Consider the following 19,938-nt stretch of genomic DNA (forward strand, 5'->3'; position numbering starts at 1 on the left):
GGCTTTAGGTTGTTCCTTATTAATACTTGCATTTATATAGTCCCTGTTATATAAAACCTGTTCACTTACTGAATTACTTTGAAGTGTCGTGGTAGTCCTTTGTGCTCAAAGATGGTGACCTTTGGGCTCATTCATTTTCCAACAATGTTTCACAGATCCAAACAGTCATTGGGGGGGTCAAAAAACTGCTGCTGTTCATGTTTTTGGTTTTGCTATTTCAGGAGAACAATATGTCAGTACTTGGACAAGCTGATAACCTCATGTAGCTGTGATTAGCTATGAAATTTTCTCAGCTGTGAGTTGAAATTATGTAGCTTTGAGGTTGTGCTGAAGTGTGATCTTAGATCTCTCTCGTTGGCCACTGCAGCACCGGCTATTCAAGAGTCTTTTATAAAGATGGCTTGTCCTAATAAATGGAAAAGTTCCCCTTCTCTCCCTCCCGCAGAATATATTAACATACAATGCAATTCATTCTGTTTTGTTTGTTTTTACAGCAAGTTGATATGCAAGGTAACAAGCAGCCCAAAATTGAGAGACAAGAGGCAAAACAGGATCGTAAACCACCCCGTCATCTCCAATCTCTGACTCAGAATCCTGCAGTGACCAGCCTCACTCCAGCAACATTAGTTGGGGGGAATTCCGGTTCCCCAGCAGAACTGAGGATTGAAGGTTTAGGCCAGAATGCTTCATTACATGGTAACAAATCATTTACTACCTCGACTAATGAATTTGTCAAACTGCAGTCAGCAAGCCCATCACCAACAGACTCCAGCAGTGACTTGTTCCCAAAACTGCATATGCAGTCTCCAACTGGAATTGTAGCCCAGGATCCTTTTGGGCATCCACTTACACCGTACCCTCAGGAACCCAACATTCAGTCTTCCAGTAATTCAAGTCAAGCACCAACATGGAACAGCTCCCACCACCAGTCAGGTGTACCTCGCCCTGTTGTTCCAGGCCGGCCACAGCTTCTTGGCTCTTCAGAGCTTCATTCTGCAACACCAGGGATGTCACACCATCAGCATCCTCTAACTCCAGACTCGTTCCTCCGATCTAGAGTGCTTGGTGAGTCACATGATGGCCACACGGTTGATCAGCCTTTAGGAAGTCCAGGGTTTCGATCATCGCAGTCAACCGACTGTTATGCAAAACCACCTGAAACTTTAACGTTGCCATCACCAACTGGAGAGCAGTTAAGGCGACTCTCTGATCCAGAAGTTGGAGCACAACACCCAAGAAATGAACAATTTGCTGGCGTTATGAGACAAGATTTGAGTGCGAATTCCTTGGCTTCCCTTTACAGAGCTGCAATGTTGGATCCAAGTATCAATGTACGATCACTCTCTGACGGGAGGGACAGAGATATCTTCAAAGCACCTTTAACTCCCAGATCATCGTACGTGGACCAAACACCCACAGTACCTACTCAGCGTTCTCAGGAACTACACCCTCAATCGCAGGGTGTCTCACCACAGACTCAGACCGATTTGTACCGGCAGTCTCCTTCTACGCCATTTTCTGATCCATATCATCAACCTCCCTTGACACCACGACCGTCTTCTAGTGAGAGCTGCTCTCCACTACCTCCTAAATCTCTCCCTTCTGATTCCCTCTCCAGGGTACCCATGAGTCCACAGTCTCAGTGCAGTTCACCATTGACACCCAGGCCACATTCCAATGAGACATTTCCTCAGTCTCCCATTGCTTCCAGATTCCAGTCACCAGACCCTTATTCTCGGCCACCTTCCAGAGATCCTTACGCTCAGCTTCACAAACCACAGAGACCCCAAATGGTTGACACCGCTTTCAAACCCTCACCAGTACCTCATGGGCAACCAACTGGTACCATTCAGCATTCAGCAATGTTTTCTCAGCACAGTGACGCACATTCAAAAGTAGCTTATGTAATGCAGCCTCAGTCTCCAAGGCCTCACTCTTTTGACCCATGTGCCAAGACATTTGCCAATGCTCAGCCACAAAGTCCATTTCCATTCACTTCATCACCAGGAGATATGGTTAAAGAAACCCATTCTCAGCAGTCTGTATCTCAGATGCCTCGAACAAATAATTTTCCACAAAGTCACCTGATGGGCAACCAGCTCAATGCGAATGATGCTCATTGCTCTCAAATCAATGCCAGTAATCAATCAGGACCTCCAGATACACCATCTATTGCAAGAGATGAAACTTTCACCAACATGCCTTTAAGGCCATCCTTGATCAAGCAAGATACACTACCTTTACAGCAAGATTGCTCATACCAAACTTCCACTAGCAGCCGATCAGTGAGTGATTCATCACCATCGGAGAGAAGCAGCGAGAGTTCCACACAGGTCCATCCTCCAGCATCTCCCAGCAGGGACTTGCACGAGCTTCCATTTAACAGGGGAGCACAAGCCGGAAATCTCAGTCAAACAGAGCTGGAGAAACAGAGACAGGTTAGAATCTGTAGCATTGTAGCTTGTGATAACCTGCCAAGTTATTTTAAGTTAGAGTTGTCACACTTGCTTATGGGTGACTGCTGCGATCACAGTAGGCCACTGGGAAGCATGTGATTAGAAAAATGTAAACAGCCAGTTAGCAGTGTCAGCTGTGGCTCAGTGGGTAGCACACTCTCCTCCAAGTCAGAAGGTTGTGGGTTCAAATCCCACTCTCGAGAATTGATGCACTGTCTGAGGTGCTGTATTTTGGATGAGACATTAAATTACCCATCCCATGGCAGTAGTTTGAAGCAGGGTAGGCACGTTCTCCCAGGTGTTCTGACCAATGTTTCTCCCTCAACCAACATCACTAAATCAGATTATGTGGTCATTATCACATTGCTGTTTGTGGGAGCTTGCTGTGCTCAAATTAGCTGCTGCGTTTCCTGCATTACAACAGTGACTACACTTCCAAAAAAGGTACTTAATTGGCTGCAATGTGCCTTGGGATACCCGGAGGTCACACAAAATGCTATATAAATGAAAAGGTTTTTTTTCCTAGTTAGGTAGCTTCTTTTCACAGTTATGTGATTGACATTGGATCCTATTTGCAAAGTTCTCTCTCTACTTTTGTGAAGTCTGGTGTGGGGTGAAATGATTCAAGCAATCTGATTGTGAGCATTGATTAAACTTATCAGTGCTTTGGGAGGTAGGATTGCTGAGCAGGCATAGGATTTAACTTCCATAACCTCTGAATTATAAACGCATGCTATTATTGCTACCATTTAGACACCTACATAATGGAGCTCTGAACATTTGACACAAGAAACTTTGTTGAAGTTTAATTTTTTTTTTTGTCTCCTTGTCTTTTCAGCGCCAGAGGTTGCGTCAGCTTTTGATACGCCAGCAAATACAACGGAATAACTTACGACAGGAGAAGGAACAGGCAGCTGCATGCGGAGGTGGCACGACCACAGCCGGTTGGTCACAAGAAAGTTCAAGCCAGACCCATGAGCTACAGACGAGAGCACCACCTCCATACCCCCTCTCCCAGGTACCTACTCATACTGGATGCCTGGCATTTTAAACAACTTTCCAAATGCAAATTTTCTCCTATAGACCTTTTCATCAGCTGAAAACTGGGTTAAGCTTTGTTTTTACTTTTTGAATTAATTAATCAGGTGTGGATTTTACATTTTTGAATCATTAACGTGTAAGAGTTCCAAAAAATGTATGTCCTATTTCCCTCAACTACTTCTACTCTTTCCCCCCCCCCCCCCCCCCCCCCAATACCCTCTCCTCATTTGGGAGGGTCGCATCTTACCCTTGTACGAATGGTCATTGCAGATTCCTCTGTAGCCATTTCCTGTCCTAACTCCCATCACCTGACTTCTTAGACTAGCTCACTGGGATAAATGTGACAAGATTTCAAATGCACTATGTTGTTTGAGCTCGAAGCTTAGTCTTCTCTAGTATTGTAGTTGCTGGGCAGCTCAACTGACACCATTTGCAAGAACACTTTTATAAGAAAAAAGTACTTGGATTTATATGCCAGCTTATCACAGCAGAAATGTCCCAAAGCACTTCTCGTACAGTGAATTATTTTGAAGTGCTGTGACTGTTATTTGGACAATCATGGCAACCATTCTGTGCAGCTCATAGTCCCACAAATAATGATGAGACAAATTACCAGTTAATCTATTTTTGGTGGCGTTGATTGGGGAAAAATGTTAGCCATGTCCAAATCTAACCTTTTAAGTAACGTTTTTCAATTGTTGTAAATGGCTTTTGCAATTTAAGCTGGGTTAATTTGCACGATTTCGGAACACAAGTTAAGAATTTTTTTTTTTGTAACTCTTGGTTTTGTATTTTTGCAGGACCGGTCTGGCCTGCGAGGGCTGATCCCTGGCTCTGGAAATGGAAGATTAATAAATCCAGTGGTCATAGAAAAACAGCGATTATTTCCTCAGGATGAGAGTCTCTGTCGGCCTCCACAACCAGGCATTCCCCCTGCTGGTGAAGTAAACACTCCCAGGTTCGTGCAATTTAACGTCTGTTTGCATCAAAATGGCCATGCACGCTGGTTGATTCAGTAATATAGTCTGTTCAAGCATGTATAGCTCAATGTTCAAAACAATTGATCAAAAAACTAAAGCAATGCTGTTCAGGGTAATGCAGAAAATGGTTGAACTAAGCGTACTTGCCCTCAACCGTAGTGGTCTCCTATAGGCCAATCTTTCATACTTTTGAAGTGCAATTCAACTATTCCATTAATACTTATTTTAAAAAAAAGTTTATGTACATGTCCGTGCGCGCATGCGCGTGTACAAGTGCTGGAGAGGAGATCTCTACCGTTGCTCGCAATGAGTCCTGAGGATGCACTGCTTTATATCAATCGGAGTGTTTGTGTCATGTAGGAGAGAACATCAGGGCCACAGGTTTAGTTACTGGAAAATGTCAATTCCATTTTTATTAAATAGCATTTTGAGATTTTTATTACTGCTTTGAGGATCAAGCTCCAAAACTGTCCATTATTCTGTGAAAACCATGAATGAGGGGCCGTTATTTTCTACATTCCTTTACCAATGTATTTAACTTTAATCCTTCACTATTCTTAAAGCAGAGAGGACACAGCAAACTAATATGCATGATGCACCAGGAGGCGGCCAATAATCCTCCCTCACCTACTCTCTACCCCTTCATTCCTCTCTTTCTCCCCCTCCCTGTATTTTGTAGATGGTACACACTATAGCCATGGTGCACCAGTGGTGGAGAGTGAATGTTTAAGCGGTGAATGGGGTACCGATAAGTGGACTACTTTGTCCTGGATGGTGTCGAGCTTCTTGGCTGTTGGAGCTGCACTCATCCAGGCAAGTGGAGAGTATTTCATTACACTCCTGACTTGTGCCTTGGAGGTGGTAGAGAAAACTTTGGCCCAGAGTTATCACTCTGTTAGAAGATTTATGAATCTTCTTAATTATTTTTCAGAAAGTTTTACCTGTTATCAATTATTACCATTTTTAGCTTTGAGAAACAGCAAAAGTCATAGATAATTAGCCAGCCACAGAAAGAAAAGAATAACGCACACACCTATATGTGCCAACAGGCCTGGATTTTTGTCATTGTTGCTGCTGATTTTGGATGGCATAAGGATGGGAAATTGGCTGGGGGAGCCTTTTTGCCAATCGCCAGCACTTCTGAGATTGCAGTTGCTAAAGATTGAATGCTGTATGTGTCACATCTTTTCCATCAGTGCTGTGGCAGTGACACTGGATGCTAGTAATGCTAGCATGTTACTGGCTTCTAGTGTTGCATGCTGGTGGAAGGATTTTTTGAAGTTTAAGACCCCGTCTTGCCCCAGGAGTGGAATCGACTGCGGGGCGAGCTATTCACTTTCTTTGCCCAATAAATGTAAACTGGAGCACCAGAAGGTTTCTTGCTTTGTACTGCCCCGCAAGCAGCCGGTTCGACTCTGCTGCTGCAGCCACTTGAGGATTGCGACAAATATTTTCCATCTTCGTCCAACGTGGGCTTCCAGGTGCAGCCCTCGAAATTTGCCTGTGTCTGCTATAAGTTAGTTGGGTGTCTCACAACCGTCCTGGGCGCTAAGTCTGCGCTGAGGAAAGCCCGAGCCGCAGCGGTTTTCCTAACTTTTTTTTTTTCCCCAAACAAAAAACAAATGAATTGACTTTTGAAAGCTTCTTTTCTTGGGTGATTATCCTCGTGTTTTGTTGATCATTGAAAAATATAAACATTCTAATTAATCACTGCTTTGCTAGCTAGCTAGGTCCAATTTGGGAGCCAACATATTCTGCTTTTTCCACTCTCCGTTAGTCCCCCAATACTTATTCTTCAGCTCCCTACAATTCACTTCCACCAACTAACCACTGCCCACTTTCCAAACTGGAACCGATGACCGATAAAACACCGAGTAACTTTTGAACATGTTAATTTAACAATTAGACTTTTTTTTAAAGAAAATCTCAGTGATCTGTAAGTGACGCAACAATTCTTTTAATAATGCAGAGCTTGTGACCTTGAGATACCCTCCACATTATAGCGGTAGAATAAGACATTGTGCATTACATGGTGGTATGTTACTGTCTTTATAAAAGAGCACTTTCTGTAACTTACCAAAATAAATCCACCACTAATATATTAAATATGGTATGAAAGCACATGCTAGGCGTCACACTCTCAACAGATACAAATTAGTCTTTTATGTACATGTGACTTGCAATTCTAATCAAACTGACTTGCACATTTCAATCTGCAATGTATCTTAATCAAAAGAACACAGTGACCTTTTTCTGTGTTTGTTTATAACTTTTTGGTCATTATAGGACACAGATCCCCTTTAGGAGAGTAACATGTTGTACATTACAGGATATAATACTGTCCTAATAAAGCAACTTACTTACCATAAACCATGCCACTGGAGATCTGTTAGTAGTGTTGCTGTATTGTTAGCATGCGTTCTGCCAGTCACTTCACAGACCCTTTGTATGAGACACCTAATTGAGCAGTTGTTGATGAGCAAGCCCTGGTACATGGCATTTGACTTGCATGTCTGCAACTTTAAGGTAGTTAGCATATGACAAGTGACCTATATAGGTCTGTCCACTACACCTGAAAGCAGATGTTCACCATATAGCTGAAGAGGAAACTGAAACTTGAGATGACAGGTCGAGGTTTGGGTATGCAAGCACCTGCTTATACGTCCAGGGTTCAGTGCCGACTATGATTGGGTTGTAAGGCAAGAAGCTCCATACCTCCAAATGGAGGAACCACTCTTCAATGGGGTATGATGTGTGCCTATGCTGGGATCAGGAGGATGGTGATAATGCTCTCACACTTCATGCTGAGTTGTACTGCTCACCATGCTGCTTTTGGGGAGATCCTGATGTCTGTCTCAACCATCGGTGACCGTGCCTTCAGCTGCCTAGGCCCTAAGCTCTGGAACTCCCTCTCTAAACCTCTTAGCCTCTCAACCCCTCTTTCTAAGATGCTCCTTAAAACCTATCTCTTCGACCAAGCTTTTGGTCATCTACAGTAATTTCTTCTTGTGTGGCTCAGTCACATATTAATTTTTGTCTCGTAACACTCCTTTGAAGCACCTTGGGACGTTTTACTACGTTAAAGGCGCTATATAAATTTGTTGTTGTCTAGCGACTGCTCAGAGTACCAACGAGATTTTCTTTGGAGAGGGTGGGAAGAAGAACATCCCTTTGGGATTGAGGTGGCTCCAAGATGACGTATACATCAGTTTCTCTTTGGCAGCCTCAGTAATCCAATACCTAAGCCAGACTGGTCCGCAATACTCCTGAGGCATTATTAATGCCTCCTCTCGTGGGTATGGTGGGCTTGGTTAGAAAAGCAGTAAGAAGCTTACCAGGGCTAATGCTGGTAAACTGCTCAGTTTAAGCTGCGTAAACTCCAGCAGTACACCCATGCACACTTGGCGAGGGTTCCCAGTTCTTGGCTGTTGCCAACTTGCACCTACTTTTTCTGGACTTGGGTAAATGGGATGTGCCCCTACAAGAAGAGTGTGCACAAATATTAGGCAAACAGAAACTGCCTATATGCGTTTCTCAGTAGCTTGTTTTGTGATTGATTTCTGTGAATGTCAGACACACAGCTGACCCCAAAAAATTATTGGAGATTTGAAGATAAATACATATTCATTAGATTAAAAGCATCAAGTTTGAGAACATGTAACAGGGTAGACAATGTATACACACGGGGTTGTTTGTTTATGCAATTTACGGTTAATAAACCAACCATGTATTTGCTGTTCAAACTTCTCATTTTTCCAGTTGTTCTCCTCACTTTCTTGGGAATACTGCTCTGGTTTGATGTTTGCTCCCCATCTGCAGGGCTGGCTTTTGGTGTATTCTGGCCTTTGGTTCCTCTTGTTTTCTACCTAAATCTGGTTAACAATTGAACACATTGCTGTTTCGGCCCCCATCCCCACTGGACAAACGAGTTATGCAGTCACATGGTACTAAGTTACTGGCTAATCTCTTTCTCCTGCCCCCCCCCCTCCAAATTTAATGCACCAATTGATTTATTGATGTAACTGTAGCATGCACGGGATATTCCCCCTGTCTACTCACTGGGCAAGGAAAACACTTATTTCACTGTTGAAATATGCCTCTTCTTTCCAAATCCCTTTAGTCGAAATGTGTACTTCTCCGCTTTTCTCCTTACCCATCCCATTCCCCAACTTAAAACAGCATAATCGCCAATTCACTGAGTCGGAGATCCGCTGGAGCATAACAGAAGTGGTTTTGGTGTTGTAGATTTCCCAAATCTGACCTTGTTTTTGTTGGACCCATTATGAAATGATAAGTTAATTGCAACAGCATATGTGATGGTTAATGTGCCTGTTAGCTTGCTAATCAAAACACTGTGTTGGTGATTGCATCCAAAGAATTTGTGGCATATTGCAGTGCAGCCACCAAGCAGTGAGGACTTGCTTTTGATGTTGAAAGGGGTTGTAGATGGAGTAATTGGCTGTGGACGCTAAATTAGCAGACATTATAATATATTTTCATTGTTGAACATTTCTCCAAATTGATGATTTTTGGAGCTACAATATTAAATCACAACGAATCAAATCTGCAGTATTAGGTCACAGTATCTCATCCGCAATATTCGATCATGGGGAAGCTCATGTCATTCGAAGCCAATGCCAGTTATGGTAATGAACTTTTTATTAGTGGTCACTTGCATTTTTTTATTAAATCCTTGGTGTAGAATAAAAGTGTCTTTGTTTTCCCAATTTCAATGCCTGAAATTATTTGACAGCAATTTTTTAACCAAGTTTATTGGTGTTTTATTGCTAGAATCTGTTCACGAATTATGTCTTAAAATTGCCCCAATTGCAAAGGAGATAGTAACTAAATACTACTGCTTTGCATTATTTACATCTACAATTTCATTTTTTTTTTTTTCTTAGACAACCAGGGGTTGGTAGCCCTCAAGGATTTCACCCAAGAGGCTTACCAGCTGCTCAACAGCAACAGTGGCAGCAGCAGTTGGTACAAAGACTTCCTGGACAGGCTCGTTTCCAGCAGCCTGAAGCTTTGCATGTGAACAGGCCGGCAATGACCATGCAAATGAACAGCACAGCTGTGCTTAACCCTAGGATTGCCACTCAGATCACCTTTCAGAATGCACAGCAACAAATTGTGGCTTCACCAATTCCTGTGAGTCCTCAGTATATAGAACTGAGACACAATTCGCAACGATTACCCATTGCCGCCCAATTGGCACAGCGCACTCCACAGCCGAGGCCACGTCTTCCATTACCAAATCAAGAAATCAGCAGTTCATTTGTACACCAAATGCAGGGGTGCAAGGTGATGTCGAGAGGTCCAGGTACACCGTTGCCACAGTCACCAGTTGGGATTACACTCTTGCCCCAGCAGAATATTTCGGCTCCATTGCCATCCTCACCTCATTCAGTGGAAGTATCAAGTGCCCATCAGCATATCCAGACAAAAGAGCCATTAGAATCTACTGTACAGGTTGAATCACAACAGACATTTCAGACTACTTCGTCAACAACATCATCCACTTCCAGTTGCTGCTCGGACACTTTGAAGGACAGCTCAGTGTCCTTTCCACTCAACTCTGTCCCATCCATCTCCAGTGTAGTTAGAGAACATGCAGAGTTGGATCCGAGGAAGATCCCTTGTGATGACTCAGTAGAAAAAGCTTTAGATGAAGAACTAGATTCACCTAAAGAACTCGATGAAGAAGACGACCTTGCCAATCTGAGTCTTGACCCAGACAGCAAGACCGATGATGAACTTGGTAACCTTGATAACCTAGAAACCAATGACCCCCACCTGGATGACCTTCTGAAGTGTGAAGAGTTTGATCTGTTGGCTTATACTGACCCTGAGCTAGACACTGGTGACAAAAAGGACATCTTTACAGAGCAGCTGCGTTTAGTGGAGTCTGCAAATGAGAAGGCAGAGGAAGGTCAGGATATACTAACTGATCAGGATGCTGTCGACCCAGCAGATAAATGTACAAATGATAAAGTCAGCAAATCTGATTTGGAAAAGACGGAGAAGGGAGAGGAGCATGAAAAAGCAATGTCTAAATCCGATGTCATTGCAGATACACTGTCCACTTCTGAAAAGATTATGTGCGAGTCGGTGAATAATGCCAATTCGGAGACTAACACTAGCAGTCAGTGCAGTGATCCAGTCAGCAGGGCCCCGTCTACTGACAATTCTCCGAAACCTACTCTTGATCTAGTACTGAAGGTTGAAGATAACCTTTCCCAAAATTCAGCTTGTCAGTTTGTAGCAAATACGACCAATGCTCAGACAGTTTTGATAAAGTCAGAAAGTCCATCAAAGGGGGATGATGAGAGAGGAGCAGTGTCCATGCTACTCAGTATAGGAACTGGGCTTAATGTCAGCACAAGTGTAGCACTGTGTCAGAGTACTGCATGTACTACCAGTGGAACACAGACCACCACTCAAAGTGGTACAATTGCTTCAAGTGGTCATGGGACTACACGGATTCCCAGCAATGGGCATTCTAATGTGGATTTAGAAAGTATACCCTGCACATCTTCAGCTCAGATAGTATCCAAGATGCCACTGGCTGTCCAGTCTAGGCTGACATTGGGTAAATTTGGACTAGATGAGATGTGCCAACATGTGCCCAGTATGGAGCCGAAACGTCGGTCTGTGGATGACCTTGTTAAAGTAGAGAGTTCTTTGGAAGCAAGTGAGCTTCCGCTACTTCTCCATGACTTACTTGAACAAGAGAAAATGGAACTGCAGCAGCAGCAGCAAATGGGAGGCTCGCAGTGTGTACCGTCTCAACAGCAACAGCATTCAGGACCAAAGGCCCATCTTCCAGTTCTGCAACAGCAGCAGCAGCTTGAGGTTTCACATCAACAGAGTCATCCAGGACATCTTCCAACGACACAGCAAGCTCAGCACCTTGAGGGGCCACCGCAGAATTTAAATCTGCCACAGCAACATATCCTGGGTGTGATACAGCATCACCATTTGGGGATCCCACGATCTCTTCCGTCTTCACAGCAGCAACAATTGACTGCATCACAGCAACGGCTTGGAGCCTCGCCGCATGTAGTCATGTCCCAGCAGCAGCAGCACGTGGCAACAGGCCAACATCCAGCACAGCAGATAGTGGCTTCACAGCAGAGTCAACATATGACCTCGCCGCAATTACTGCCAGCTCAGCAGCTGGCTGTATCGCAATTGGGCATCATGCAGCAGACGCAGCAAGTTGTGATGCAACAGCAGCAACAGTTGGCCAATGCTTTCTTTCCAGAAACAGGTACAGTAGGTAACGAGCAAGCTTGCAGATAATGTAGGGTTCTTCCTGATTGACCAGTAATGGCTGCTGCACTGATTTGGCAATCGAAATGTCAAGGTCCCGTCTTCCTGTTCCTGTAGTTTAGGTGGACAGTAAAGATCCCACGACACTGTGGAAAAACGGTAGGAAGTTAGTGTCTTGGCTTAGTATTCCTCCTGCAAGCAGCACCAAAAACACAATGTAGCTAGTCATAGATCTCATGGCTGTTTATGGGATCTTGCAGTGCGCAAAATGGCTGTCGCGTTTACCGTCACTGCTTCAAAGTGATTCATTGTACGTGAAGTGCTTTGAGACGTGATAATGCGCTATAAAAATGCAAGTCATTTTATCTTTACTTTTTCCATTAATTTCAATTGCAGTTGTACAGAATATATACAATGTAGGTCAGGATGAGGTTTTTCTGTTCATTTTTAAAGTTGATTTTATGTTACCACCATTACCTCTTTTGTTAACCCAACGGTTATCCATATTTAATTTATTCAAACTGCTTTACAATGCTGTTTAATCAAGTTTCACATCTGCTGTTTTGGAATGAAAATGATGGAATTCATTAAGAATTTGAAGAAGTTATCATTGACAAATGGAGGCAGCAGTCGCAATAACCATAACTTTGCAGAAATAAAAAGGAAAACTGCAAATGCTAGAAAATACATAAGGGGGTCAGTTTGCATCTTCCAAGAGCTTTTGTGTCCTTCTGGATTGACTGCGACTAACTGCTGAAGGTCAACACATTAAGTGCTTGTGTGCATGTGTTCTGCACTCAATGCAGATCAATCATAGTAATTCATTTTGTTTGGTCAACGTAATTTTTTTCCATTCCTCATCCTCCACACACTGTAGGAGTATTGCCTATCTTGATATGTTCTAGGGAAACTGTGTGCTGCGCATGCACAGAGAAAATGTCATCAAGATGTTGCAGATAGGTGATGCTGCATGTGGTCTCCTCTTGCAACGTATGAATTCCCAGAACCTGGGTCACTGTGCTGCTTCATTTTTTCCCAGCTAAAGATTCTTTGCTCCTTGTACCATATTCTCGTCAGCAAAGGTTTTGGACAAGCCTTTCTTCAGGTCTAAGTTGGATGACATTCTGTTAATCCAGTCTGCCCAAGTTTTTGTAATAGCTTTTTCAGGAATCCCAAGATGTCTGTACTGAGAGACAAAACACACAAAACATGTCCCTTTCCGGTGCAGCATACAGAAGAAAGAAAAGCTATCCTCTTTAGGTTGTTTTTGTAGTGGAAAGATTTACATGCTGATGAAAACAGTCCGACCGGCTGTAATGTAACCACTGCTTCCATGGTCATAACCATCTTTATACCAGTCAATAGGGCGGTTAGTCTTATACAGTGGGAGGGTTTTATGGGTTCCTGCAGCCATACAATGAGTAAGGGACGCCCACACCCACCGGATGTGAGTATCCTGCTAGATGTCAACCCAGAATTCAGAATTGGGACTGTCTGGAGTGGGGTTTGAACCTTGCAGAAATGCTACGACTAAGCTAAAGGCTCGCTTCCTGTTCTTTAGATATGACCAATCAAGTGCTTCTTAGACCTCCACATTATGAGCAAAATCAAGAGCATGGTCCAAAACCAAAGAGCTTAAGCATACAAGGGCTTAAAGCACAATCTTGAATTTTACACTTTGCATAGTGTGTGTTGAAGCTCACCCATGGTCATAATTTGTCATTGGCCCTGGCAATAGAGGGTCTGCTAAGTGGCTCCATAATTGTGGGAGGACATCTGCACCAATACCTACAAAAGGCTTTAAAATCTGTGCAAAATGCCATTCACATTTGTAATACACCATTCACAGTTGCAAACATTTGTGATTACTGCATAAATGCTTAAACATGATGTGCAGTTATCATCACAAACAGAGTCTCTGGGTTGAATTGGATTTAAGATGATATGCTGGCAAAGGAAAATGAGAACTGAGTTGATCTTCTCCGGTAGACTCCATAATTCAGGGGTATGGTAGCATAGTGGTTATGTTACTGGACTAGTAATCCAGAGATGCGAGTTCAAATCCCACTATGGCAGCTGGGAATTTAAATTCAGTTAATCAAATAAATCTGGAATAAAAAGCTAGTATCAGTAATGGTGATCATGAAACTACCGGATTGTTGTAAAAACCCATTTTTACCTGATCTGGCCTCTCCGTGACTCCAGACCCACAGCAACATGGTTGACTCTCAACTGCCCTCTGACGGCACGGCAGCTCGCCACCACCTTCTCTCGGGCAATTGGGGATGGGCAATAAATGCTGGCCTTGCCAGCGACGCCCACATACCAGGAACAAATAAAATAAAAATTCAGTTCCTAAGGCATGCAGGTCTGCAGTACCAACCGTTCTGGTTTATTAATCAGACTTGTTGCAGGAAGCTGTGATTACGCCCACTCAGTTCTAGGTATTCCTGCAAACCACTGCCCTAATGGATAGGGTGATTCTACCTGGACATACCAGTATTCCGCTGGCGAGCTGTACGATTTTAGCTGTTTGAAGTCCAGCAGTACTACTACTCGCACTTGGAAATTCCTAAGCCTTGGCTGTTGTCAACTTGGGCACATGCTCTCTGGACTTGTAACATAGAAACATAGAAAATCGGTGCAGGAGTAGGCCATTCGGCCCTTCGAGCCTGCACCACCATTCAATATGATCGTGGCTGATCATGCAACTTCAGTACTCCATTCCTGCTTTCTCTCCATACCCCTTGATCCCTTTAGCCGTAAGGGCCACATCTAACTCCCTTTTGAATATATCTAACGAACTGGCCTCAACAACTTTCTGTGGTAGAGAATTCCACAGGTTCACAATTCTCTGCGTGAAGAAGTTTCTCCTCATCTGGAAGCGGACTGTGTTTCTACAGGGAGAGTGTGTACACCATATTAGTAGAAACTCTCCCTTTGCTGCTGTCTAGGTTTCTCAGCTTGTTTCGGAGAGTCTAAGCACAGTGCTGGGTTTCCACACAACCAAATACTGGCAAAATACAATGACTTGTCAAATCTGACTGGTACATGCAATACACCTGTAAGGAACAGCTGCACAGTATTTCCCACATTAGTGCGAACAAGATGGGTACAGTAAAATGAGGAAACCTAGTCAAGACTGCGCTGGCACCCATGGGTGGTAATTTGAGGTTGCATTCCTCAGTGCAGAGTTCATTGGCACCAAAAGGGTGAGTTGGCACTGATGGACACCAAGACATCATCTGGAAAAATGGAACCGAATTCTACATAAACCACTTTTACTTGTACATCATGTTCGCTCTCTCTCCATCATTATCACGCTGCGCTTTTCCCTCTGAGACACCTACAGATTCCCTTTGGGGAAGAGGATTCAGGGACATATCTAGCATCCTTCCATAGACAATATGTCAGGGAATCCGAGCACGCAACATAGCCAATTTAGCGGAGTTGCCAAGAACGATAAGAGCCATGATCCTGCCATAATGTGCCAGACAATCCCTCCACAACCTGTGGATAATGTTCACATTGACCGACAAGCAACTAAGAATTGGACTCTTCCCAGAAAAGAAGAGCAAGCTGATGACTAATTGCTCTGACACATTGTTGACCCGAAGATCCGAATAGGCAAAAGCATTTAACACGAGTTTCCCAATGTCTCAGTGTAGTGGAGCTCTTTGGATCTCATGCAGATCCTCTCGGGCATTCTTATGGAGCACGAGCATAAAGGTCTGGGCCAATGTAAGTGAATTTATCAACATGGATCTAGGAGGGCATTCCATCATGCTTGTTGGCCAAAATTTGTTCATCAAAGGGCTGCAAGCAGTCTTAAACAGATTGCAGCTTTTTTTTGTCCATTGCACCTGATTGAGGTTCCAATGCAGGATGCCGTGCTACAGGAAGAGACAGCAATCTGCCCTGGTCTCAGCATCAAGATCCATGGCTTTCAGTGTATTGCTCCACAGACTGGCATAAACTGCATTTAGCGCCACTCCCCTGGGTACAGTAGTGACAATTATAGCTACCCTTTGATGGGAAAGTATTTTTGAGGGACAGGTGGAGGATATGCAGAAATCCTATTAAAAGCAAAAGCTGATAGAACACGGGTGTGATTCCAGGGATATCTATGAAAATGCAGGCTCCTTTTTAGAGCCCCCTTCCTCAACTGAGGGTGTAGAAAAGCCCTTCTTAACTGCAGCCGTTTCATGGCACCCAACGGTGCTCACTAGCTTGTGAATAATATCTACTCCTGGACATCCTCCAGTGGTTCTGGACTGCTGGATAATCCATTCACATTGAAGTCACCTGCATGAATTTGAGACTGTATGGAGAAGCATGGGTCCTAGACTTCATTTCAGAAGTACGCCTCAGATTCCAGGGAGTGATGAGATAATGCTACATTCAGGGCACTGTCATTCTGGCAGCATTGTCAGGCGAGGAAGACCGGTTCAGTGTTCAGAGATCAGGTAATCGCCTTTTCAGCAAATGTTAATGGCTGCCAGTAAAACATTATTTAAGAATTTTAAGGCTCGGCAACAACCATCATTGTAGTTCCCAAAGCATGACTTTAGTTGCAACTGTGTCGTTCCCCCCCCCCCCGCCCCAAAATCACTAGAGCCCCTTTCCCAGCAGGTAAGGATAGATCAGGCCTTGGCTCGCACATGATGGTCACAGCAGCAAAATGCAATCCCCTTTGGCTGCATGGGAACTGGCATTTAGAGCAATTGGTCAGTAGAGCAGTCCACTTGGCACATCAGTTGATTGAAATTTAGGGCAATAAGACGAGCTCTGGAATGTTTCCAGACCACATTACAGTGCAAGCCAATATGTATATAGCTGGACGTTGGTGTCTGCTCAGCATTGTGCCTTATAGACAACATACTGACAAAGATACCTTCAGTTGCATCTTGGTCATACTCACGAGTGGAAGATCCACCTGGAGAAAGTTTAGGATGTTTTCAGAAGTTGAGATGTCTGGTGATAGACTTGGTTGTACAAATGGGGTAGACCTTTTCCTGGATACACAGGTTTCTATATCTGTTTCTGCCAGCTTTCCCTGATCGAGTGGGTAGTTGAAAAGATCTAAGCAAACATTGCAAATGATATATTGGAGGTCCTTGTTGGGGATAGGCGAAGGCCTTTGTGCTAAAGATTCCAGTGCACCGAAACGCTGCTGGTGCCACCGCGGGCCGCAGTTAACGGCCACCGGAATTAATTGCACAGGCAGCACCAGTATTTTGTTTAACATTAGCACAGCGCTAAAATTACCGTGTACAGCTGTTTTTTTGGGAGCTACTTTCAGCAGGAGGCCCAATGTAGCATCATCGTAGCATCCCTGGAGCAAGAGCATCCTTCTCTTAAAGCTCCTTGTCATTCAAGAAAGCAGCGTCGGACCCTTAAAGGGCCACCTTAAAAAAAAAAAAAAAAGCTCAACTGCCTTCTGAAAAGAAATAATTAAAAATAATTCCTAAATGTCAGTACTCAGTTCTTAAAGCTGAATTACCTTCCGCACCAAAGACGATGGTAAAAGTGCTTCAGCACTAACACACGTGGCTCAATAAGCCAAGGATGGGGCACCCAGGCCCATTTTTGCGCTAGGAACATTCCCTACATCATGGCAACAACCCTTCAGCTGGTGGGGTTGCGGTTGAGGGGGAAAGAAGTAGGCAGGCCTCTTTGGAGTTCAGTTGGCTCCAGGACGACACGCCTGGTGATAGAAGTTCAAAAGCAAGTCCAACCTTCATACCAGACTTGGTAATCCAATGTTTAAGACAGCCAGGTCCTTGATACTCCAGTGCACTGTTGGTGAAGGAGCATCCAGCTTGGCTCATGAATAGAATTTGAGAGGATAAACATGTCACTGGGAACTGTGATTCTTCCTCCTCGGCTCCAGATAACCTTGCCAACCAAGGCCAGAATGGATTGATTGGCCCTCTTGTTGAGCAGTGGGAATTTAAATACTGTTCTGCCTGAGTGAACTGCGCGGTTTTATCTGTTTGAGGTCCAGCAATACCCCAGCGTACATTTTGAGATTTCCAAGCCTTGAATCTGCCAGCCTATTTCTAAGCTCTCTAGATTTGGACGTGTCCCTATGGAAAGAGAATACGTTCTGTATATTGGGGGAAAAAATAAATTCAACAAGTGGGTATAGATATCACAGTGACATGAATTGGAGGATATTCGCCATGGTGTGATGGGTTTCCACATGTCAGACACTGCCTGACCCAAAATAAACATGGCAATAAGCCGAAGGCATATCCTGTTGCCTTGCAGACAGAATCTCTCCTCAGTTGGATGCAGAGGAGGACAGCAACTTGGGATAGGGAGTTATTAGCAGTACCACAGCACTGTGGAGTAAGTCGTTACCCAGGGTGGGGAGAGTTGAGGTTTTTTTTTTACCAGCGGAACATGACACAAGAAGAGATCAAAAAGGAGATCAAGACATTTAAGATAGAAAAGAGAAGGATAATTGAGAAACAAAGCAGACTAGCAGACAGCTTAATGTTGTTCCGATATTCAAAAAGGGAGCGAACAAATCCAGGGAGCTATAATCCTCAACTTTGTTGCTAGAAAGAATTTTGGAATCTTTAATCAAAGAAGTAAAAGAAAAGCATCTAGGAACCTGGAATATAATAAACAATAGTCAGCACAGATTTCAAAAGGGAAGCTCCTACTTGACCAAACTTACTGAATTCTTTGAAGAAATAACAAAGAAGTAGATCAGGGTAAAGCATGTGGTTGTCATTATCCATGGAATTTCAACAGGCTTTTGATAAGGTACCACATTTCGGGTTGGAAATCGGTGGTTAGTGGTGTGCCACAGGGATCGGTGCTGGGACCACAACTGTTTACAATATACATAGATGACCTGGAAGAGGGGACAGAGTGTAGTGTAACAAAATTTGCAGATGACACAAAGATTAGTGGGAAAGCGGGTTGTGTAGAGGACACAGAGGCTGCAAAGAGATTTAGATAGATTAAGCGAATGGGCTAAGGTTTGGCAGATGGAATACAATGTCAGAAAATGTGAGGTCATCCACCTTGGGGGGGGGGGGGGGAACAGTAAAAGGGAATATTATTTGAATGGGGAGAAATTACAACATGCTGCGGTGCAGAAGGACCTGGGGGTCCTTGTGCATGAATCCCAAAAAGTTAGTTTGCAGGTGCAGCAGGTAATCAGGAAGGCGAATGGAATGTTGGCCTTCATTGCGAGAGGGATAGAGTATAAAAGCAGGGAGGTCCTTCTGCAACTGTACAGGGTATTAGTGAGGCCGCACCTAGAGTACTGCGTGCAGTTTTGGTCACCTTACTTCAGGAAGGATATACTAGCTTTGGAGGGGGTACAGAGACGATTCACGAGGCTGATTCCGGAGATGATGGGGGTTACCTTATGATAGATTGAGTAGACTGGGTCTTTACTCGTTGGAGTTCAGAAGGATGAGGGGTGATCTTATAGAAACATTTAAAATAATGAAAGGGATAGACAAGATCGAGGCTGAGCGGTTGTTTCCACTGGTCGGGGAGACTAGAACTAGGGGGCACAGCCTCAAAATACGGGGGAGCCAATTTAAAACCGAGTTGAGAAGGAAATTCTTCTCCCAGAGGGTTGTGAATCTGTGGAATTCTCTGCCCAAGGAAGCAGTTGAGGCTAGCTCATTGAATGTATTCAAATCACAGATAGATAGCTTTTTAACCAATAAGGGAATTGAGGGTTATGGGGAGCGGGTGGGTAAGTGGAGCTGAGTCCACGGCCAGATCAGCCATGATCTTGTTGAATGGCGGAGCAGGCTCGAGGGGCTAGATGGCCTACTCCTGTTCCTAATTCTTATGTTCACATGGAGACTCATGACTAAGGTCAGAGCATGTGGAGTCCCCGGGACAAGTAGGAGACTGGCTACAAAACAAAAAACAGTCCAGGTTAAAGGTTGTTACTCAAACTGGAAGGTGGTGGGAAATGGTGTTCCACAGGGATCGGTGCTGGGACCATTGTTCACTATTTACATAAATGATTTGGACTCTGGAATCGGAAGTACAATATCAGAATTTGCGGATGACACCAAATTGGGCTGTCCAGTTAACACTGAGGAGAACTTCCGACAAAATTCAAGAGGACGTTGACAAAGTTGCAGAATGGGCATGTAAATGGCAAATGAATATAGAAAAGTGAGAGATGTTGCATTTTG

The 19,938-nt window shown here is 43.9% G+C and overlaps 1 protein-coding gene across 10 annotated transcripts in view; it reads left to right on the forward strand.

Moving 5' to 3' along the window:
• kmt2d (lysine (K)-specific methyltransferase 2D) overlaps positions 1-19,938 on the forward strand; it is a 215,210-nt gene that overhangs the window by 132,774 nt on the left and 62,498 nt on the right. For all 10 annotated transcript variants that reach the window (XM_070869514.1, XM_070869513.1, XM_070869512.1 and 7 more), the window contains 4 exons: positions 495-2,438; positions 3,295-3,474; positions 4,298-4,455; positions 9,382-11,753. In XM_070869514.1, coding sequence (XP_070725615.1) covers positions 495-2,438; positions 3,295-3,474; positions 4,298-4,455; positions 9,382-11,753 — 4,654 coding nt within the window. The remainder of the gene's footprint in view (positions 1-494; positions 2,439-3,294; positions 3,475-4,297; positions 4,456-9,381; positions 11,754-19,938) is intronic.

The sequence above is a fragment of the Pristiophorus japonicus genome, chromosome X (genome assembly GCF_044704955.1).
Source record: "Pristiophorus japonicus isolate sPriJap1 chromosome X, sPriJap1.hap1, whole genome shotgun sequence".
NCBI classification, from domain to species: Eukaryota; Metazoa; Chordata; class Chondrichthyes; family Pristiophoridae; genus Pristiophorus; species Pristiophorus japonicus.